Below are 24214 nucleotides of genomic sequence, written 5' to 3' on the forward strand. Positions count from 1 at the left end.
CAGCTTGGGCTCACAAAGGATAGAGTTATGACCGGGTGGTGTATACACAGTATAAACACAACAGTTCAGTAATTAGGTTTGAGTTAATCTTAAAGTTCCAGTGGCCTGGTGCATAATCAAGCAAAAGGTCATTACCCATACTGGTGGTAAATTTCACACAGAACACTCAGCTGCTAGAAATGGAAATGGACATGTCTTTACTTTAGCCTGCACAAATCAATCCCAGAAACCATTCATATGAATAGTGGATTCTATTTCTATTCATTTGAGAGACCATTTACTTATAAAGAAAGGTTTATAGCAAACCAGAAAAATCAGAAAAAAAAAATCAGTTAAAATATTTGCATTATGCTGGACACGCTTGTCCAGTCTAAAATAGATGAAGTAAAACTTTGATTACACTTTTTTACTTAAACATTTTTTTTTCCATAAATAATATTGGATAGGGATTACCCTATAGAAGAGTACAAACTTTTTAATTTTGGGCTTCCCTGGTTGCTCAGATGGTTAAGAATTTGCTTGCAGTGTAAGAGATCTGGGTTCGATCCCTGGGTCAGGAAGATCCCTTGGAGAAGGGAATGGCTACCCACTCCAGTATTCTTGCCTGGAGAATTCCATGGGCAGAGGAGCCTGGAGGGCTACAACACGCTGAGCGACTAATATTTTTGTTTCTTCAGCCTAGCACTCTTATTTCTACATGGAACTGCCACTCAAATGGCCCATGTGTCCCTTGGCTTCAACAGTGGGCGTGTGACTGAGGCAGACCAATCACAGCACTCCATTTCCTCTGCCACAGTGATGGGTTCAAGGGTAGACACATGAGTCAAGCAGGGTCAATTTGCATCTCCCATGTGATTGGATGAATGGATGCTGAAAGAGAGAGCTTACTATCCTTTTGGACTGAGAGCAACCTGGATGTAGACTTAGGGCTTCTCCAGCCAAGCTTTCCCTGTGAGTAGAGACAGACTCCCTGTAGCAGGGGAGAACAATGCCAATAAACAAACACAAACAGAGGCAGGATGAATTGAAATGCCAAGAAGGAGGAAAGAAGATGTATCCAATGATACCGTTTGAGCACTTAGAGCAAGCTGTGTTTTCAGCCAATAGGTTCCTTTTTGCTTAAAATTTGAAATCTGTCATTTTTAAACATCCTAGTGAGTACACAGAGGGTAACAGTGAGCTTGGTGAAAAAGGACTATCACTGAAGGATAAATACTCTGACATACACTGTTTTACTCTTAATAATGACAACATTTGCAAATAATTTTTTAAAGAAACTTAAAAACAGTAAGAAAAGTGATAGAAAACATTTCCGATTTAGGACATGAAGAATGAGGTGCTTTAAGCCAAAGGAAAAACGAATCGAATAGAAAATAAAATGGAAAGTGAAGTACATGTGAAGGAGAGCAGAAACCTAGTAGAATAATGGGTTCTGAAGAATTTATACTCATTTTGCACATGTTACCGATAATAGCCCACAGGTGCCAGCCACTGCGCTAGAATTTTATGCTTGGGTTTGTCCATTAGTACAAAAGTACACCATAATCTATGTGGGGTCTGCTTTGATAGTAATGTACGAGAATGAAACCATTCAAGTGATCTTTCCATTTCATGATGCTAAAAATGATAGGGTTTTAACGTAAACAAGTTTGAGAATGTTTCTGTTTCAGTGAGGTCAGGGAATTTCATTGTAACCTGGTTGTATTGGCTTGGCATTGTAACCTTGGTTGTATTGGCCTCTTGGGAGGCGGGTGGATAGAGGTAACTAGTCTTTTCTGTCAGGCCGTTAACAATCTACAAAGTTAGTCTGTAACACTTCTATGAAGTTACCGGAGTAGATAAAAAAAGAGAACAAGATAATAATCTATGGAAAGAATAATTCTTTTGTGCCTTCAAATGTGAGGTGATTTCTTTGCCAAAGAGGTTTCAGCAACACCAGCAGTTTCAAGGAGTGACTGTGTTTGGGAGGTGGGAAGGAGGACAGGAGCATGAAAGGAGGAAGTGTCTTTTTTGCCGGAGAAATGTTTACTTTGTAATTAGCAAAGGACAAGAAGGCCCTTTTGGAAACTATACTTGGGGGTCCAGAATTTAAATTTATGCTGATGCTCCCTGAGGCTCTCTCTAGGGAACCCTCCTCATTGGCAGGGATCTCAGCTGGCTGGAACAGGCTGCACACGAAGCCAAGGTCTCAGGGTCATTTCTCCGAAGAGCCCGTTAACGCAGCTCTGTTCCACAACTACAAGCTGTACCTTTAACCCTACTCAGTCATCTCACAAGCACACATTAGCACATGGACATGGTGGTCAGAGAGAAAAAGATTTGCCTGCAGACCAAATAGAAAAGCAGGCAGAGATCGTTTGTTCTTGCCAGCATAAACAAATGTTTTTATAAATGCAAACGAATGAAACTGCAGCTACTGACAGAACAAATCCCGATGAAAACTGTCCACACAAGTGGATGCTACACGCGAGCTGAGCATTGATGGTCTTTGCTCTGTGGCCCAATATAAACCATGATGGGCTCCCCCAGTGGTTCAGTGGTAAAGAACCCCCTACCTTCCTGTGGAGGAAATGTTAAGAGACATGGGTTCGATCCCTGGGTGGGAAGATCCCCTGGAGGAGGAAATGGCAACCTACTCCAGTATTCTTGCCTGGGGAATCCCATGGGCAGAGGAGCCTGGCGGGCTACAGTCCATGGGGTCGCAAAGAGTAGGACACGACTGAAGTGATTTAGCACACACACATAAACACACTTAATAGAATAAGAGATTCACGATAGCCGAGACTTCTGTCTTTCCTATCCACTGCTATTGGGTTGGCCAAAACGTTCATTCGGGTTTTTCTTAAGAGTGTGTGGAAAAACCTGAATGAACTTTTTGGCCAACCCCATAAGTGCTGAAAGTGCCAAGCATAAGCTGGTGCTTTAATAGATATGTGTTGAGTGTATGAGGGTTTCTTGACTGGCCTTTTAAAAAATTATTATTAATATTCCTACTCTTCCCTTTACAAACTAGAAAGTATAATAGAAATAATCTATACACTATCTCCTGTATCAACTGTTGAGTGTGTTTTTACAAAGGAAGAGACATTACCTTAGACAGGAAGACAATGCTGAATAAAAGAGCAGTCACACTCATCTAACTACAAACAAGAGAACGACCTCTGTGGTAGATGGAAAAAAACGGTTACAGTTCTCTACTCATCCCTGTATACAGATACCAAATCGCAAAGTAACTCTGGGGACTTCTCCCTGTAAGAGGGGATATCTATTTCTTTAACTCTTGAATCAGGACTGGCCTTGTAACTTGCATAGACTAACAAAACATGGTGGAAATAAAATTGTGCCAGTTCTCAGCACATACTCAACAGGACTGCTTCTCTTCCTCTTAGAACATTATAGAATTCCTGGCCACCTTGAGGATGATAGAAATAGCAGTTTCCTCTGTGCTCAACCAGTCTACCACATTAGGGAACCAGCCAGAATTGCACAGTGGATCCCAGCCCACACTGCCCATCCACATTTATTGTTTTAAGCCTGTATGTTTGGGGGTTATTTCTTATGGAGCAAAAATGAACTGAAACAGTTTCATCCCAACACACAAGATGTAAACAATGGCACGATCACTGCCTGGTTAGAGGCTGAAGAAGGCTTTGTATACTACAGCTACTACTCGAGTCAACATCCTGACCAATGTGCACTATGTCACACATACCAATGGGTTGAAAGCATTAGATATTTATAAAAATCACAAAAAAAGAAATCTCAGAAAATATAGGCATTTGCAAAAATAATTTATTATAAAGAGTTAGTATCAAAACGATTTTAGAATAGAGATGCTGCAGTGTATGTTCCAACACACTGGTGAAGCCTAAAAATGATTCTTCTACCAGCAGAGACTGCACAGATAATAGTGATACTTAAGTATTTCACACTGTGAATCATGTCCATTGTGAATTTTGACCACTATGAATAGCCCTCAAATCTCAGAGAACCTACAAAAATGGAATGGTACAAACTTGGTATTAATTTTAATGAGATAACAACTTGGCTAAATTATAAAAAATAGTATAGTACCTGGGATTGCAAAACATGAAATGAAAGGCATCTTACCTTCTGCAGAACTTCTGCATTAACAGAAGTCTAAGAATATACAATGCAATTGTATTCAACTTTTTCATTAACAGAGATTAAGAATATACAATGCAATTGTGTTCAAAGCAAGAAACCTAATAACTGTCATTTCACTTTTTTTCAAAATCTGTCTAGGTGCTGGATGTGACCCTTCAGTTCCATTATTACAGAGGGGAGTAAACTGTACATATATAAACGAGCTTAGCATTGTCTTCACCCCACAAACCTGGGCAACAGATAATGCCTGCAAAGATCCTGCCATTGTAATGTCAACGTCAGAGGAATCAATGAGAGAAACTGGGGCCTATCACAGAGGCAAACTCTTTTAACCATATGGATAATACATTTGGACACATGGCTGTGGAATTGGCAAGTTGATTTGATGCTTCAAAGATTAGGCTGGAATTGGCAGGAAAGAAACAAAGTGGAGTAACCGTTGCGTAACATAGTGAAGGAAAAAATACATAATAAATAAATCAGTGCATAGGCCATGTGTGAACGTGACTGAGATGGATTGGAAGATGAGCCACGTTTTTATGGGGTCTTTAGGGATCAGTAACAGTAGCATACTTGTATTAATATTAAAAGCCCCAAATTTGTATTTGGTGATAGCATATACAAACTGTAATCTTTTGGTCAGTAACAATGGTACTCTAAGTCTAGTTTGAGTATTTATAGAATTTAGAGATAAAATTTTGAAGTATTAGGTTAAACTCTAGTGAAAGTGAAAGTCGCACAGTCATGTCTGACTCTTTGCAATCCCATGGACTGCAGCCTGTCTGGTTCCTCTGTCCATGGAATTCTCCAGGCAAGAGTACTGGAGTGCGTTGCCATTTCCTTCTCCAGGGGATTTTCCCCACTGGGAATTGAACCCAGGTCTCCTGCATTGCAGGCAGATTCTTTACCAACTGAGCCACTAGGGAAGCCCATGAAATTGTTAATATTTGACTACTGACAAGCAAAGTAAGAGCTAGTCCCTGGTGGCTTAGACGGTAAAGAATGCAGGAGACCCGGGTTTGATCCCTGGGTCTGGAAGATCCCCTGGAAAAGGGAATGGCAACCCACTCCAGTATTCTTGCCTGAAGAAGCCCAGGGACAGAGAAGCCTGGTAGGCTGTAGTTCATGGGGTTGCAAAGAGTCAGACATGACTAACACACACACATTTATGTGCAAGAAAATGGCAGTTTCATGTGGTTTAACCGAATAGACAGGAAAGCATTACAAAACAAAGATGACTACAGTCACATAATTAGTCTTGGTGAAGAGAGAGCTATGGGGCTTTACTGGTGGTCCAGTGGTTGGGAATCCTTCTGCCAGTGCAGAGGACACGAGTTTGATCCTTGGGTTGGGAGGATCCCACATACCGTGGGGCACCTGAGCTCGTGCACCACAGTGACTGAGCTGGAGCTCTAGAGCCCACGTGCTACAACCACTGAAGCCTGTGCTCCTAGAGCCTGTTCTCCGCAAGAAGGGAAGCCATCATAACAGGAAGCCAGTGCACTGCAACTAGATGGCAGCCCCCACTCGCCGCAACTAGAGAAAGCCGTGTATAGCAACAAAGACCCAGTGCAGCCAAAAAAATGAGCTAAACATTTACTAAACAAATGACAGCCCTCTCCACTGGGGACATTAGATGAAAAGCTGGGTTTAGCCTTTAAGAGAAAGGCCACACATTTATATGAAGGACCATATCTCAGAGTGAAAGGCATTATATATTTGCAATAGATTACTTTTCTTAGAGGCTTTAAACATAGCTAAATATTTTTGTATGGTACTGGAATATTTTAAATTCAAAGTGAAAGTCGCTCAGTTGTGTTGGACTCTGGACTTGTAGCCCACCAGGCTCCTCTGTCCATGGAATTCTCCAGGCAAGAATACTGGAGTGGGTTGCCATTCCCTTTTCCAGAGGCTCTTCGAAATCCAGGGATTGAACCTGGCTCTTCTGCATTGCAGGCAGATTCTTTATTGTCTGAGCCACCAGGGAAATTGGGTGGCAAAAACTTCCCCTCTGTTCCACCAAATTGTTCTTGTCACCAAAGGTTTGCACCATGCACAGGTTTCCATTGGTGGCAATGAAACCTTGCCTTGGTTGAATGAAACCTTACATTGGTTCTTCACAGAATCTCAACAAAAAACCATTTAGGTAAGGGGCTGACTAGACCCTAAAGAAGGATCACAAAGAGAAACTGTTGAGTTTACACCAGGGTTTCTCCTCTTTGGCATAGTTCAGTTCAGTTCAGTTCAGTTCAGTTGCTCAGTCGTGTCCAACTTGTGACCTCATGAACCGCAGCACACCAGGCCTCCCTGCCCATCATCAACTCCCGGAGTCCACCCAAACCCATGTCCATTGAGTCGGTGATGCCATCCAACCATCTTATCCTCTGTCATCCCCTTCTCCTCCTGCCCTCAATCTTTCCCAGCATCAGGCTCTTTTCACATGAGTCAGCTCTTTGCATCAGGTGGCCAAAGTATTAGAGTTTCAGCTTCAACATCAGTCCTTCCAATGAACACCCAGGACTGATCTCCTTTAGGATGGACTAAACTGGCAGATAATTTTTGATGTGGGGGGCTGTCTTGTGCATTGTAAACTATTTAGCAGCCTTGCCCCACTAGATGCCTCTAACTGTGACAAGAAGATGTATACGCTGGGGAGCAGACTCACGACTGGCTGTAAACCAGTCTTTAATGCCATCCTTATCTCAGCTCTCTATTTTGTGGAATTTTCTCTGACATGTCAAAGGGCCAGTGTACTGACTGTGTGCAGGGAAAGAGCAGAGAGCGCCCTCCCTCCAATGCTTAAACAGGATGAGTGTCTGCAGGCCAGCTGGTCTTCCTCCATGAGGTGAAGGTGGTGAGAGGACATCACCGAAATTCTCTAAGCCAGTTGGCATCCTACAATTTTGAGCTAATGAAGCCTTCTATTTGGATTTTGAAAACGGTTCCAAAAATTTTGGCTAAATGTCTTGTTTTGAATTTGAATGAATTTTTAATATGAATCCTTCCTGTAGAAAACTCAACTCTTCATCACTGGGGTGGTTGTTACAAATATTTTAAGAAGTAAACCAGAGGACAGGGGCACAAACCTGGGAACAAAGTAGATTCACTTTTTATTTCCTTCCTTTTTAAAAAACTAAATTTGCTGTAATTTTAAATATAGTGCTCATGATAAATATAATGCATGTGTATAATACTGATATTTAAAAACATGATTAATAATTTGTAAGTTAACTTACAACACTTTTCTTCTATGTAAAACCTAGTAGAATTTTACAACTGGACTTAATTTTGGGAAGGCACATAAGGTGACCTACAGTACGTTCAAATAATGCAATAATTCCCATGCTTGTTTCTTCCCTGGAAATGTCTGGATATTTTCATTTGTTTATATTTTAATGGATTCCTTTTTTCCTCCTCTGCCAAGAAGGATGCTATTTCTTTCTTTACACCAAGAAAGTAGACCCTGTCCCCATTTTTTCCATGACTCTGTTCTCTCTCCTTTCTATCCCAAGATCGTGTACTACATGTAATTAATTAGGATCTTGTTCATGCAATTCACCAAAGGACAAAATTTCTTTCATTCTTTGTAAATTTGTTCAAAACCCAGTATCTATCGGAAATTCTCTTCAGTTAATTAAAGGAATCTACATATGAATGGTTTTGTGAGGACTTCCCTGGTGGCTCAGACAGTAAAGCGTCTGTCTATGATGCGGGAGACCCAGGTTCGATCCCTGGGTTGGGAAGATCCCTTGGAGAAGGAAATGGCAATCCACTCCAGTACTATTGCCTGGAAAATCCCATGGACAGAGGAGCCTGGTAGGCTACAATCCACGGGGTCGCAAAGAGTCGAACACGACTGAGTGACTTCGTTCACGTTCACATATGAATGGGAAACATTTTGGTGATCTTCCCTTCTTTGCATCTACCTTCCACTCCAAACAAAAAAATCACTCTTTTGCATCAAATGCAAAGATATATATACTTCCCTGCTCTGTTTCACTTCCCCTTATCTAAGACGGTTAACCCAATATATCAAAAGAGTTAAAAAGTATAATTTGGAAACCATTAAAAGTGCATTTTCTCCTTGCTTATTTCTATTTCAAATACATTGTTTTAAGGCATATGTGATACTAGTATATGTTATGTTAGCCCTCATAATCTCTTAAAATACATGTTACTTACCTGTGACATTTCAGATATATATAATTCAATTGAGATATACTCAACTAGAAACTACTGCAATAGTAATAACTTCTTATAAAAGTTTATAATTGATGGAGAAGTTAAGAGTGATTAAAATGCTGCATGTCAGGTAAAAGGGAATAATCCTAAACGTGCAAGCAAGTAGTGTATCAGAGAAAAGTTTAGATTTGGGGCTACAGAAAACACATTCATCGTCTTGGATTAATTTATGATAATTATTCTAAGCATGAGAAGAATATCAGTAAGAAAAATGTGTAAATGTGTAAGATTTTGCAACCAACTTTTCATATATATATATGTGAAAATTTCATGTGTATAAATATCCATTTTACAACAAGAGTAATCCACTCTGTTACTAAAATCTAGTTCTTATTATTCAGCTTCTTCTTTGTGTACATTTTGAAAAGTCATTTCTGGATCTTATCATTCTTCCCTGGAGACCTTGCCTTTGGCAATTACAACACAGCAGAAAAAATCCTGAACACATGCTCCATACCTTTTCCAAATAAGAATTATCTACCTCTGTCTATTGTTAACCTCTTAGGCAGGGATGATAGATATAAATTTAAATTCAAGATTTTCAGGCTAAATTTTGTTTTATAAAGCCTTATCTTTTAGCTTACTCATATGGAAATGCTCAGCCATGAACCTAGAAGATGTTATTTTGTAAATCGACAAGGATTTAGGTGCAACTCAAGTAACAGCTCTTCTAGTGGTAGGATAAATCGTATCTTCATCACTTTATTGTGTTTATATTTATCATTTTATTGTATAGCTCTGAGATATACAATATAAATGAGAAGGCTCTGGGTAGTAGTATGATTTTGACGTGATTTTTGCTAGAGTGGCAAGTTCAGAAGTCATAATTACTTTTCTATTTGGTTTCTTCATATTCAAATAGATATTTATTTGACATTTGAGTTATTATTAGGAGAAGTTAAGAAAATCAATAGATTAGAGAAGTTAAGGAAAGAAGAGAAAAGTGGTTTCCTTCCTATCTTAACTTTCTAGATAGGCTACTTGAGAAAATACTTTTGACAGACGTATAAACACATGTATACCTGTGGTGGATTCATTTTGATATTTGGCAAAACTAATACAATTATGTAAAGTTTAAAAATAAAATAAAATTTAAAAAAAAGGAGTGAAAATTAAATAAAAATGGAACTGAATCTTGAATTTAATTATACATGTAATCCACACTTCCTACTCGGTAGTTTATTGATTATCAAATTTGGAAAAGAATAAAGCACCTAAAATTTTCTAGTTGTATAAAGTTCTCATTGTAAACATAAAATGTCATTGTATCCTACTTAGAAGGGAAAAAAAAGACCAGAAAGAAACTTTAAGTCAAGCTTATGTTACAGGTTATTATTTTAAACTTCTTATGGCATTTATTTTACTTGCTGCTAGTCTAAAACCTAACATTTTTCAATGTTTAAGTCAGTGCTAGCAAAATATATTAGAAGACTACTTTCTCAAATAAAAGAAATAAAATGTAATTAGTATCATAATTTATCTATTGGATGAGATTTTCTTCACTTATATTTTAAAAGCAAAGTACACTAAATACTGATTAGTAATGTAGAATCTTTGTGGAAAAAATAATATGAACAAAGACCACCTGTGAATCATTAAATTTCAAGAAAATTTAGTAAACATAAGTAAATGTAAGGCTATGGGAGCTTACCAGCAAGTAAGAGTGATGAAATATTTGATTTCCAAATCCAACTTTTAAAATCTAAGATGTTTTAAATTAATTGGTAACAAATGTCAGAAAGACCTTTTTCACTAGCCAACTTTCATTCCTTAAGCCTAATTTTTAATCAAAACCTCCTATAAATTTACAAAAGTTTGAAATTTCCTTTAAAATAATCCACATACTCAAGAAGTTTGTCACATTAACTACTTGATTACTAATGGCAACGGCAGGCTGTACCCATCCTGATGATGATCAACTTGGTCTTTTGGTACAGTGAAGACAGTGCAAAGGATGGGTGACCCAAGTTCTTTCTTGTATGAGCAAAGTTAAAGTTTCACAGCACTCTCTTCTGTGTTTCCATTGAGTGTTTTCACACACCAAGTCTCCCTTCATATGTGATACTATGATTATCTGCTTAAACTTATCTCAACCCTCCACTGGACTCTGAGTGTAACTTCAGAATAGAGATGGTACCCTATTTAGTTGAGAATCCCAAGTGCTTAGCTCTATGTGTGGTTATAAAGTAAAAATTCAATAAAATGATGAATGAATGAAATAAGCAAAGGAAGTTCAACTATAGAGTCAGCCAAGCTATAGCTTGGCTGCATTAATTTTTTCAATTAATTAATTGAAAGGATCATTTATAGACTCAGATTACTACTAATAGGTACATAGCATATTTGTAGGCAGTGGTACTGGGGATAAGCAAGAAAGATGGAAAAATTATATTTTAAAAGTCAACAGCTGCAAATCTAGATAGATGTTTAATCACCAGAAACCATCATATTAAATGATACATGAGTTTTCTTTAGCCCTAACAAGACTTCAGAACAAGCCCTTACACAGAGTTATTTAATATTGATTTGGTAGGTTCTATAATCTGATATATAAAGTTAGTGTAATATGAAAAAATCTGGGGATAAATTGTCATTAATGCTTGTATTATGCTAATAAAATATACAACTTTTAAAACATGTTTTGCTATAAAAGCTTAACACCTAATTGCACTACTTTGATTTGTAGGAAATGAAAAAAGGAGTAAGTTGGTGGCTGGTATTCACCATTCTCATATGTGTACCAAATGCTGTTAGACTTTGCATTTCTGAGGCTTCCCATGAGTTTGCCAGGTACTAGGAAGATGCGTGATAGGAAAGATAATGGCCCCAAAGGAAGATATAGACATAGATGCATTATAATGCAGCTCCTTCTCCAGGATTCATTTAGCACACTTGTGTGAAAAGTTCTGATACCAAGCTCCATTTTTAAGAATCACCATCTCAAGATTCTGTACTTTACAGCCAACATATTCTTTGGTACACATTTTAGATTTTTTTAGACATGAGTGATCATACTAAATGTTTCCTAAGAAATAGTGAAATTTGCATCAAATCATGTGGATCCAACTGAGCACATATTGTTGGTATGACTGTACCTCGTTCTCCCTTTGGACATTTCTTCCTTTGCACTGTACACTTCCTTGCCTCACTGGTGGGGGGACACAGGTTACCCTTTGCTGATGGATGCTGTATTATTTCTCGGACCCGTGTTTCAGTTCCTCTTTTGAAGCCGCATGTTTTTCCTTTCTTTGTGCATGGACTCCAAGGGCTCCATTCACTGGCCTCACAGTGCACTGAAACAGAACACCAGAAACAGCCTCAGTTCACTCACACACAGTTTCACAATTGTTAAATAAACAAAAAGACTTGCTTCCATCAGTACTTGCCCAAATTCTGAGCAGAAATCCTGCAGGACGAAACTGGGCAAGATGACTTAAGAAATAGGGAAAGGCAGGAATAGAATGTTTTCCCCTTTTTAATCCTTATATTATCAGGTAAACTCACTCTTGCATTGGGCTTACTTTTCACTGTAGATTTTAACTCAGGCATTAATGTAATTACTCATGAGTAACCAATGCTTTATAATTTCTAGAGCACTGCTATAATTTATGTATTTGTTTATGGCTATGCTGGGAAGAATTGATGCTTTTGAACTGTGGTGTTGGAGAAGACTCTTGAAATTCCCTTGGACTGCAAGGAGATCCAACCAGTCCATTCTGAAGGAGATCAGCCCTGGGATTTCTTTGGAAGGAATGATGCTAAAGCTGAAACTCCAGTACTTTGGCTACCTCACGTGAAGAGTTGACTCATTGGAAAAGACTCTGATGCTGGGAGGGATTGGGGGCAGGAGGAGAAGGGGACGACAGAGGATGAGATGGCTGGATGGCATCACTGACAAGAAGGATGTGAGTCTGGGTGAACTCTGGGAGTTGGTGATGGACAGGGAGGCCTGGCGTGCTGCGATTCATGGGGTCGCAAAGAGTCGGACACAACTGAGCGACTGAACTGAACTGAACTGATGCTGGGTCTTCGTTGATGCTTGGGGGCTTTCTCTTTTGTCTCGGCAAGCTGGAGCTACTGTAGTTGTGGAGCATGGGCTCTAAGGGCACACAGGCTTCAGTAGTTGTGGCATGAGGACTCAGTAATTGCAGCTCCCGGCTCTAGGATACAGGCTCAATAGTTGTGACACGTGGGTTTAGTTGTTCCATGGTACGTGGGATCTTCCTGGATCAGGGATCAAACCTGCATCTCCTGCATTGGCAGGAAGATTCTTTACCACTGAGCAACCAGGGAAGCCCTGCTACAACTATTGATTGATCCTGACCAGATGATTACTGCAGCCAAGAAATTAAAAGATGCTTGCTCCTTGAAAGAAAAGCCATGATCAACCTAGAAAGCATATTAAAAAGCAGGGACATTACTTTGCCAACAAAGGTCTGTCTAGTCAAAGCTATGGTTTTTTTTAGTAGTCATGTATGGATGTGAGAGTTGGACTATAAAGAAAGCTGAGCACCAAAGAATTGATGTTTTTGAACTGTGGTGTTGGAGAAAACTCTTGAGAGTCCCTTGGACTGCAAGGAGATCAAACCAGTCAATCCTAAAGGAAATCAACCCTGAATATTCATTGGAAGGACTGATGCTGAAGCTGAAACTCCAATACTTTGGCCACCTGATGAGAAGAACTGACCTCTTGGAAAAGACCCTGATGCTGGGAAAGATTGAAGGCAGGAGGAGAAGGGGATGACAGAGGATTAGATGGTTGGATGGCATCACCGACTTGATGAACATGAGTTAGAGCAAGCTCCTGGAGTTGGTGATGGACAGGGAAGCCTGGCGTGCTGCAGTCCATAGGGTTGCAGAGTCAGACACGACTGAGCAACTGAACTGAACTGACTGACCATAGCTTGCTAGGTTAGTCATTCTCAAGAATTGATTCTCAAAGTTCATTGTGCAACAGGATCACCTTCAGTGAGGGCTTGCTAAAACAATGTTGGACCTGTCCCAACCCTGAGTTTCTGATTCAGTTGTCTTGTGTGGGGCCTGAGAATTTGCATTTTTATGATACAGGTGATACAGATTTGCAGGTACTGAGAACACACTTTGAGAACTTCTGTACGAGACAATGGTTAAGCAAAAGATGAATCCAGGTCTTTGGCCTACAACTCACTGCCTTTGCTACAGTGCTACAATACTGTAATATTGCCAATTATTAATTAGTATAGATCAGGCATAGCAGTGTCTATTTTAAGTGAATTCCAGGTCAATTTCAGCTGATAAACTGCTTCTAGAATTCACTTGACTGGCTTGTTTCTCGGATGAATTGATATCCTTTTTCTAAAGCTTCTTTGGTAGAATTTTTTCCCTTTTTCTGTATGTTTCAATCTTTTCAGTCTTGGCTTTCCAAGGTCTTTCCTATAACAGATTTTTGCACTTATAAAAATATGTACCTGCAAGGTGATATTCTTATATTTATGTTCATAAAACTTCCTGACTTACAACAACTGAAATGACTTGCAACAGTAACCCTTTCAGATGATAGAAGACTCTCTTTCTACAAAAACAAGTTCCCAGTAACCTTTTTTGCTAGCTTCTGATGTAAAGAATCCTTATTTCAGAGCAGAATACTATTTTTCGTACAATCTCAAGAAAGATAACTTAAATGTTTTAGACATTTAAAACCATTCATAATACATTTTTTTTCACATGCTTTTTTCAGTTACTTTCAGATATCTGAGTGCAACACAGAGTTGAGTGGAAATGGATGTGAGTTTAAGTTTCTATGAACTTAAATGAACTTTATTGAGCCACTTTCAAAACAGTCTTCATGCTCAGCTATACTGTTATAATATTGGCTAAAGAATAGAGCAACCAAATCACCTAATGATGTCATAATCTCTTGCCAGTTAAGGTCATATCTCTGATCCCAATATTAGTCATTAAAACATAGGGGAGCTTTAGTACGCACCAATAAAAATACCTTCAAGAAAGTAAATGGAAAAAATAAATCCAGTTTGTGAGCTGTAACTTTGTCCAGTATTCATTTAATGCCAGAACTATGAGTACTAAATTAGAAAAAAAATTATATGATGTGGAAATGACCCAAACTTTAGTGCTTTTTTATAAGAGCAAAGATGCTCTAGGAAAAAGCATATCCAGACTTCAGAGAAACAGATTTTAAAAATTACAACATAGGTAGCTTCAGTCAGATGATGAATGGTTCTAAAAATGAAATTTTACTGACAGCCTTATATTATTCCATTGAAGAAGGAGGAGGAAAAATATTCAAAACTAATGAGTTCAGACAATAAAGGGCTCTAATACAATAAGATAGTTAAAAAATATTGAGAGAATAAGAAATGAGCCTTTAATGTTTGTGTGCAAAAAGATTTTTGGAAAAAATGGCAACTTTGTTGAACATGTAAAGACAACAAAAAGGGTGATTTAAGTAATACTCAGATCATTAAATGAACAGTGTAGGTCTGGGGCACTATTTGGTTAAGAGGTAATTAAGGAAAAAAGCAGGACTGCTCAACTCTGCCTTTCTTCTATATTCTGCATTAAGAATAATCTTAACATTGGAAACGTTTAACTGTTCACTAATGAAACAAGTGTCTCAAAAACGTAATGAGCTCCTTGTCTCCGGAAGTGGTCATGGTGTGGTTGATCATCAGCCTGGAATGCTGTAAAAGGGATTCTTGAAATGGAGAAAAGTTCAACTCGAATGTTTCACTAGTAGTGGTCTTACAACATTATTCACTTCTCATTCTTGTTGTCTGACTGCATAGCTCCAGAAGGAATGTAGCAAGGCCATTTACTTCACTACTCACTGTTTGAAGCTAGGTACTTTCCTTCTATGACTACTTGAACACCAGCTCTCTAAGAAGAGCAATGACAATGGCAGAATGACAGTGCAGAAAAGAGGCAAATATTTGGAGCACAAAGTGTAAGTAATAGGTCTACTAAAAGATTGGGTACATCTGACATTTTTGCTTAATTCGACCTGCAAACCATGAGAAGTGGATATGTTATGACGTAAGTCTTTCCCCCTAGCTCTGTATGAGGGTAGTGTTTTCTCAGTTTATGACAGGCTCTCTCAATTGAAAATCTGGGTAAGATACAAGTCATACGGTCTAGATTTTAGCAAAGGGAGAGACATAGCCTTCAACCTCTGTCCTAGAGAGCTAGAGTCGAGGTACTAATTATAGCACTGACAGTAACTCACATTGTGTCCTTGGGATCACTGTTTCAGCTCACTGGGTTCTAGTCTTCAGATTTGTTAAAGGAACAGCTTTAACAGTTCTTTGTGATCATCAAGCAGGTTATCATTTTTCATGAAATTCTGAGGTAAACTCACGGGCATGGCCAACACACTGCTTGTAGGCCAGATACCATGCAATGGGAGGCATCCCTTAGAGAGCAAGCAACAAAAGCCAGCTGAGAACTAAAGCAGTTGATTTGCCTATTCCTATGTCAGAGGTCAATTCCAGCAGTCCCCAACCTTTTTGGCACCAGGGATCTATTTCACGAAAGACAATTTTCCCATGGACCAGGGGTTAGGGGATGGTTTTGGGATGATTCAAGGGCATTACATTTTTTTTTTTTTGCACTTTATTCCTATTACTATTACATCAGCGCCACCTCAGATCATCAGGCATTAGATCCCAGAAATTGGGGACCCCTGATTTACACCCATCTATTCAAGGAGCCAGATTCACTAAATGGCTTTTAGATTGCTAACCCCTATTCTAAAATATATACATTTCTTAAATTTAATTGTGTTACCAATCTTTATGTAAATTACTTTGCATAAATTACCAGGAAGCTTTAACAGCTAATCCCACAGTTTCAGATGTTAAATGCTCTCTCTGATAGGAAAGCATTAACACATTTAAGATGAATGGCCTCTGAAGGACTGATGCTATACCTTCTACAACTGATAAGTCTAAACATTCACCCCTTTCCTAGGTAGAGCAACACCACTAACTTTCTACAACTCATTCTGAACTTCTGTCCTTGAATATTCCACAGAACTGTTTCCTATTTTCTCCACAGTTTGGAAGTTATTACCTCTAATCATCAGCCCTCAGGACCTACAGAGAGATGAATGTGAAGTGCTTTCTCATGTACCTTTTACTCTATTTCTAAGTTATTTTTCTGTTTTTATTGCCTAGAGGGAAAAAAATAAAGACTCAACCAAATTGAGCCATGAACTGTTTCAGGAAAGTTGTTTCCCAGATGCTTCTGAAATTATCTTTAAAATTTCATCTATTTGTTTCATTCTTATACAAACTTTGTTTAGAAATAAAAGTCTCATATGGATCTGAAATGGTTAAAGCGCCACTTTAGAGCTATTACTCCAGTATTTTCGATTCTAATGGATCTGTCTGTGGGGACCCCAGGGGTGTCCTGGAGACGATCTTGTACTGAATCAAGGGGACATTTGTGTGCATATGCCAGCATCACTGCAGCATCAAAGGTTCTTGCAGCCCTTGCCCAGGGGATTTTGAGATTTAGTATGCTGTTTCCCCATTTGGTTGAGCATCTGCTCCCCAACTGTTCATCAAACTCGTAGCTGTAGTAGCTGCCCACCATTTAAAAGAGGGAAAATATAGCCTGACAGTGATCCGTTATTTAGACAAACAACTTGTCTGAGGAACCTCCCCTCCAGGAAACTCAGCCTGCAATTAATCAGACCCTGGGACTGTGTCCGTCTGTCAGTTTGAGTAAGTCCAAAATCCTCTTCTTGTCTCTGAATACCTGTGCAAGCAGAGAATTTCAGCAAAGTAGTGTGAGAGAAAAAAGTGTGATTTTTAAAAATATGATTTATCATATCCAGTTCTTTAAATCTTTGATCCATTTACTGAGTATTAATGGGCTGGATCCAGAGAATATGTTTCCTCCTTTTGGAAAATAACTTTGGTCACTGGTTGACATTAGACCTAGATGGAAACTCTTGAGCTAAGGTGGAAATGTAGTTCAAGATTAAATTTGTAACACACACACACACACACATATATATGGAAGTATGTGTGTGTATACCTATAAATTGCTATAAGTAAAACTTCATTAAATAATGATACAAAATAAGTCTATATCACAATAGTTGAAAGAGTTATTGACAGTTCCTAAGAAATAATGGGGCGCCCACAAGGTGTTAAATTTACTGTAATACATGCTGAGTAAGGCCCATTAAGATGTTATCTTTGTAAAGGAGGGAGTGAGCCTCTAAGAGGAACCCCTCAGGTTCTTGCGAGGCAGGACTCTGAGCGGAGACTGATGTTATCAGCTCTGATGTTTCTCAAATCTCCTAAGTCCTCACCAATACTGACGCACTCCATGGTGTGGTTATTGGCTTCCAACCCTTCTGGGCAATTGTCAAGGCACTTTCCAAGGTGTAAGTAAAATCCACTTTTACACTTTGTGCAGAAATTTTTGTTGAAACAGGTATCACAGTCAGCTTTGCATTCTGAAAACAAAAAAAAAGAAAAGAGAAATAGACTTCCATTACTGTGAGTTAACTATTGTTTGTGGGTCCAGTTCTGTATGCTTACAACACTGGCACCTGCAACTTGTGTGTTAAACACACAGCCTCAAACTATTTTGCCAAACAGAATTCAAGAGTCCTCCATAATCATTTAGTTGATGCACATCAGTCATTGATTTCAAAATTGTTGTTCTTCTGGCCTTGTGAAAAAATTTTGACAAGAATGTTTATAAGACTGCACGTCCACTTCTACTAAATGATAGTAAAAATGTTTTATTAGAACTTTCATGAAATGTGCTACGATATTGCCTTCGCGCTGCTCTTGAGATTTCTTCGTTCATTCACCAAATATTTGATTGCCCACTGTGTGCCAAGCACCATTCTAGATATACGTTGACAGCAGCAAACAAAAGAGAGATAAGGTCTGTTCTTCATGATGCTTATATTCTAAGACGGGAGATGTGATCAACAATGATAGTTGACCCTTACATGGTGATTACCATGGGTCACACACTGCTACAAGTATTTTACAATATTAAGTCATTTAAACCTTACAACAACCCAGCGAGGAAGCCCCTATTATCTCTTATTTTACAGATAAGGGAACTATAGCTCAAAAAGATTGTGTCATTAACTCAAGACCATGGAACACAGTGGTCTTTGAAACTAGGCAGTCTGTTTCAGACTTATTCCAGAGTGACAAGTGATGTAGAAAAAAATTAAGACAAACCTAAAAGGTAGGAAAAAGATATGAAAAATGACAGGTAAGGGGAAAGTGAAGTGAAGTGAAGTCGCTCAGTCGTGCCCAACTCTTTGTGACCCCATGGATAGTAGCCTGCACCAAGCTCCTCCGTCCATGGGATTTTCAAGGCAAGAGTACTGGAGTGGGTTGCCATTTCCTTCTCCAGGGAATCTTCCCCACCCAGGGATCGAACCCAGGTTTCTCACATTGTAGACAGATGCTTTACCATCTGAGCCACCAGGTAAGGGGAAGAGGTTGATTGTTTTGGATAAGATAGCCATGGAATGCCTCTCTCAGAAGATGACATCTGAGCAGCATCTTAAATGAAGGGAGAGAGCCAGCCAACAAGTGAAGGTGTGGGCAAAGAGCTTTCCAAACTACCAGGCAGGGAGTGTAGAACAGTGATTTCAAAAGCCTTGAGGTGAGGGGATCCTGTAAGCAGGCCGGTGGAGTTTGTGCAAAGTGATCGAGGGGCAGTCACAGGAGGGAATTTGGAGAGAAAAGCAGGGCCACATGCGGTGTATGCTGGAGAAGTGCTGTGTGCTAATTCGTGTTTTGAAAAGTTCCTCAGTCTACAGTGTGGAGAGAAGACTTTCAGGGTCTACATGAGAGGTGATCTGAGAGTTTCCAACATTTAATTCCAACTGATAAGTCAATATTTCAGTTGTTGTAATGGAATCCTTGAAGCAAGAAGAGCTGAATTACTTCTTTCAGTCATTAAATACTTGGATTCCGTGATAGCAGTGGGAACCCAGATGGCATTGGTGCTTGCCATATTCTTATACAGGTTCAATGAATAATCACCACATTCTCAGTTTTGTTTTTTACAATGAAACAAAACAAAACAAAACAAAAAACACCTCTCAAAACTGGAATATTTTTCAGAGTGGTGAGAATTTTCCTGCCCTGAGGGCTAAGTTCAAGTATGGTTTAGTCTAACTGTCAGGTAAAGACTATCATTTACTTAACATTGAATATTAAAAAAATTCTAGAGGCCATTTCATATCTGGAAAGTACCCCCAGTCAGTTCAGTTCAGTCACTCAGTCCTGTCTGACTCTTTGCAACCCTGTGGACTGCAGCACGCCAGGCTTCCCTGTCCATCACCAACTCCCAGAGGTTGCTCAAACTCATGTCCATCGAGTCACTGATGCCATCCCCCAAGGATGAGATAAAAACATAATTTTGTTTAGGCACTTACTTGTACACTTATTTATATCTGGATATCGGGTTCCATAATATCCACTTGGACATGAAGAGAGACACACTCCAATCTGCTTCATGCCAATTCTTTCCAGAACAAAAAATAGTTTGGGCTTACATGACAAACATCCATTGTAATCTGAACATGTTGCACAGCCTCCTTGGCAGCCTTGACTGACGTTAGGATGCACTGGGGGGACAAATGTAGAAAGACAAAAATAACAGTTAAATCATAAATATAGAAGTTCAGTGACGTTCTCTGGGCAGGATACACATGTTCTTTTATTAGCTTGCAATTTGGTGGTAATGGGTGACTGAGTTCAGAATTTTTCCCTCTCTTTTCTGTGATCTGGTGTTTCCCTTGAATAGATACATACATTATTTTTTAGTTTCAAAGTTTTAAAAATGTGAGCATTTGAAAAATAAGAATATACTGCCTCAAAATATTTATAGATAAAATAAATTGAATGGAAGTATCCTTACTGAACTAGTGTCCCAGTAGATTGGAGATGAGAATTGTGTGCTCTTTCCTTGAAATCAGTACATATTAGTTTTGCTTTTCATGTATGTGGTGGATGTATCTAATGTCTTCAAATAAGGATGACAACATAGACTGGGACTTAATTGGAGAAGGAACATTACTTTCTAGGATATCTTTTTCAAACTCTGGTGTATTAGAAAACACAATTTTACTCTTTGATTCAAACCAAATTGACTCTGAAGCTCTGTAGCTATTTAGCACCTCACTCCTTGCCAATGCTTTCCTGAATCATTTCTGCTCACATGATATTTGCCAGTTGAAATTTATATAATGGTGAAAATGTGATTTACCTTACCAGTAGTTCCACATGGATCATATGAAGTATTTATAATATTAAATAATATTTATTATAAGTTGTGTTCAATATTTGATCTGTTAGGAGAGAAGTCATAGTTTTTGTGCCCTCATCTTTCATTTACGTAAGTGAAATCTACATTTGGTGAGGACATGACCAGTCCATCCTAAGGGTTGCTACTACACATGTTCCTGAGAATTCCAAGATTTCTGAGAATCACCAACATACGTGGTGAGACTATTCATTAGCAAGTCTGAACAAATATAAGCAAACATTTGGAAGATTCATGTTTACTTGAGATCTTCATAACTTTAAACATTTTTTAAATGACTATTAACTAGTTATAGACACTGTCTGTGAGCAGAGGGAATTTGCTGACTGAGGGGCATCTTTCATGTAGCTAGTGTTTGGGATGATTTTTTCTACTAATGTATTCTCTATTCAAATACAATATTAACATCTTTATTGTCCCTTTAGGAGTGCAGAAGGGAATCATCCTGACCCTAAGAGAAGTAGGGCTGATGCACAAGAGTGCAAAGGCATCCTTGTGTCTCTCTCTCTTCTGTTGGTGGTGGGAGGGACCTCCAATTATTAAGTCTGTCTTCACAGTGATGTTTGATTACTGCAAAGTCCTTTACTGCAAAAACAAGTCCCATCAGGCTTAGTTAGAAGGAGTACACATAAACCCAATCAGCCTTACCACGGAGGCGCACGGGTTAGCTGCTGAGAGGTCATTCAGTTGACCAGCATCCTCTGCCTGGAGGAAACCATCCCTGAATCAGCCACAGGAACCACAAGCAGCTCATTCTCATTCCAAGACATTTTGTAAATAAACTGAGGAAATGTGTGGGGGAAGGGAAGTCTGCTTTTCCTGTACATGCTCCTCCATGGGGTGGGGCGGACATATAAAGTGGCACAGGAGGTTTAGACATTACAGGACCTGGGGGACTTGTAAGCGAATACTGCCTTCCAAGGAACAGAGTCATTTTTCATGCCAGTAACTCCAGTATTGGAGACTTACAGAAAATGTGTACATATTTTAATCAGGGAAAGACCCTAAAAAAGAAAGGGGGTGAAAACTCCATGCATTTGGAATCAAACTGATCCATTTCAAAAAGTGATAGTTGTAGGTCAAAACCTGTAAAACTTTTCGTAAAAATCATCCATGGGAAAATAGACCTCAGTTTGAAAGAAAGTCATTCTGAGCTCAGGGAAGCAAGAGACTGAATTTAAATGAAGATGGACTGGATTGGTCCACATCAATGTGTCTCTGTCTCTGAGACACAGTTGCTCGAAGGAACAGAAGTGTAAGTTTAAGCCCCTTGAAACTTTTGTCAATTATAAGGTTAAATATATTAGTTAAAAAAATAAACATGATTTACATGTTCTGAGCCTCAAAAATGGATATACCTTGAAATAAATTTTATTTAAAAATTTGGGTTTGAATGTCTGGTAACTTCTGCAAGAGAGACCTCTGTATGCATCCCAGGATTAACAATTTTGCCCCAAATGATGAAATGTGCTAAAGTGATCTCTCTCAACCTCCTCTTTAAAACCTTTACTGATGAAATGTAGCACACTCAACTCACACATGGTACTACAATTACTCTTTTTTTCCCCATATTTTGCTTTTTGAGACAAAAGCTTTTAACAAAATAGCATTCTTTCCCCCAATTTTCTTCCTTCCACTATCACACTGTGTTAATTACTTTGGTGTACCATTTAGGATATTTTCTAATTATGAGGTTTAATACCTACAACTTTGATCTGTTTTTTCAAGGTTCTGACAACATAATTTTGAAAAATTAAAGATGTAATTGTTCTAACTGGCAAAGAAAATACCTATTTGTTTTTAATCAGAGAATTTTGAACATGGGCAGCTACAAATAATGGCAAACTTTATTTATTCAGGAGGGGTTAAGTATTATGCTGTGGGAAGTAAGAAAAAAATCGAGACTACAAAATTTAGATTCTATGATTCTAGATTCTTTTATAGTTAAGAATCATGACATTTTGCTTTCTTGAACCTTGTATAAGGATCACTCAAGTTATGCAGTTGGTATTACACAACTAGATACAAATTTCCCAAACTTCATCTTAAGGGAAGAGTTTTTACTTTTTATATGGAAACCACAGAAAACTTTGGTCTGGATTGACTGTAACAACCCTTCCAGCCTTAAAGTCTTATAATACTAAGAGAGAAAATAGAACTCTACTTGTTGTGCTGTTCATTTTCCCCCCACTCTAGTAATACCTTCATTTTCTATTTCTGAATCATTCCTTTTCAAACAATGTTTTGTATTATTATTTTATACGAGCACTGGAGGGATTGGTGGTGGTGACGTTTCATAGAACATCTCACGTTTGAACTTAATCTTAGAAAATGTATCAAAGTTAGCAGTATGTAAGAGGCCATGGTGGGGCCGGAGGTGGGAACACCATGTTAATTCCCATCAAGGAGACTGGCACAAGTTCCACGCAACTGATGCTGAACTAGTAGTGAATGGAAGTAGAAGGCATATCAAGACAATTTTGAAGCACAGGATAGATCTAGATTACAAAACCCCTTGTGGGCTCTCCCAAGGAAATTATTCTGTAGACTTGGAGGACTTATACCTGGTGAGTGATATAACCACATCTGTATTATTATAGAGGGGAAATTTCCTTGACAGCATGCAGGCATGGACACTAGAAGACTAAAGCAATGATCAAGGTAAAAAGACAGATGAAAGCTTCAAATACAGCAGAAGTAGTGTAATGTGGTGAGGGAGGGATTCATATTCCAAGGATACTTGGGAGGCGGCATCAATCAAATATGTTGACCAAGAGAATGTGGACTGAGTACGTAAAATAACTTGTGTTTTGCATTTTGGCCAGTAAATAGAATGGAAAGGGACTGCTAAATAAAAGCCTGAAGTTGGAGGGAAGGGCAAGGTACATAGAATAAGAAGGTCTACAAATATAAACATGGTTGGGGTCCTTGATTTTGCAGATTTTGTGAAATATCCAAAAAGCGATGCATAGTAGATGGAGCTTAATGTTGCAATGGTTCCTAGAGATGAATGTGGGAGTCATTTAATTAGAGAAGACATTTTGAAAGGGGGAGATGGCCAAAGAGGCCAAAAGAAGGAATAGTAGTCCAAATAAGGAAGAGAAAAAGATGTATAATCAGTTAATTTTAGTAATAGGGATTCCCTGGTGGCTCAGTGGAAAAGAATCTGCCTGTCAATACAGGAGATGTGGGTTCAATCCCTGGGTCAGGAAGATCCCCTGGAGGAAGAAATGGAAACCCACTCCATTATTCTTGCCTGGGAAATCCCATGGACAGATGAGCCTGGTGGGCTACAGTCCATGGGATTGCAAAGAGTTGGACACAACTTAGCTACTAAACAACAATTTCAGTAATACTTTGTATTTCTATATCACTTTTGCTTTCAAAGCATGCATCTCAGAAGGCTAAATTAGCCATGGAGGGACCCCCTAGCTGGTCCAGTGGTTAAGAATCTGCCTTCCAAAGCAAGGGACTTGAGTTTGATCACTGGTAGAGGAACTAAGATCCCACACTGCAACTACTGAGCCCA

General features: G+C 38.8%; 1 protein-coding gene across 2 annotated transcripts in view; it reads right to left on the reverse strand.

The window, feature by feature from the left end:
* The window catches only part of RSPO3 (R-spondin 3), a 94119-nt gene that overhangs the window by 37751 nt on the left and 32154 nt on the right, over nt 1-24214 (reverse strand). For both annotated transcript variants that reach the window (XM_086316320.1, XM_086316321.1), the window contains exons 2-4: nt 19796-19987; nt 17690-17836; nt 11466-11663 (exon numbers count right to left, since the gene is read on the reverse strand). In XM_086316320.1, the coding sequence (XP_086172446.1) occupies nt 11466-11663; nt 17690-17836; nt 19796-19987 (537 nt within the window). The remainder of the gene's footprint in view (nt 1-11465; nt 11664-17689; nt 17837-19795; nt 19988-24214) is intronic.

This window comes from Bos grunniens, chromosome 9, assembly GCF_055505025.1.
Source record: "Bos grunniens cultivar Pamir isolate PY7600 chromosome 9, Bosgru_T2T1.0, whole genome shotgun sequence".
Classification (NCBI taxonomy): domain Eukaryota; kingdom Metazoa; phylum Chordata; class Mammalia; order Artiodactyla; family Bovidae; genus Bos; species Bos grunniens.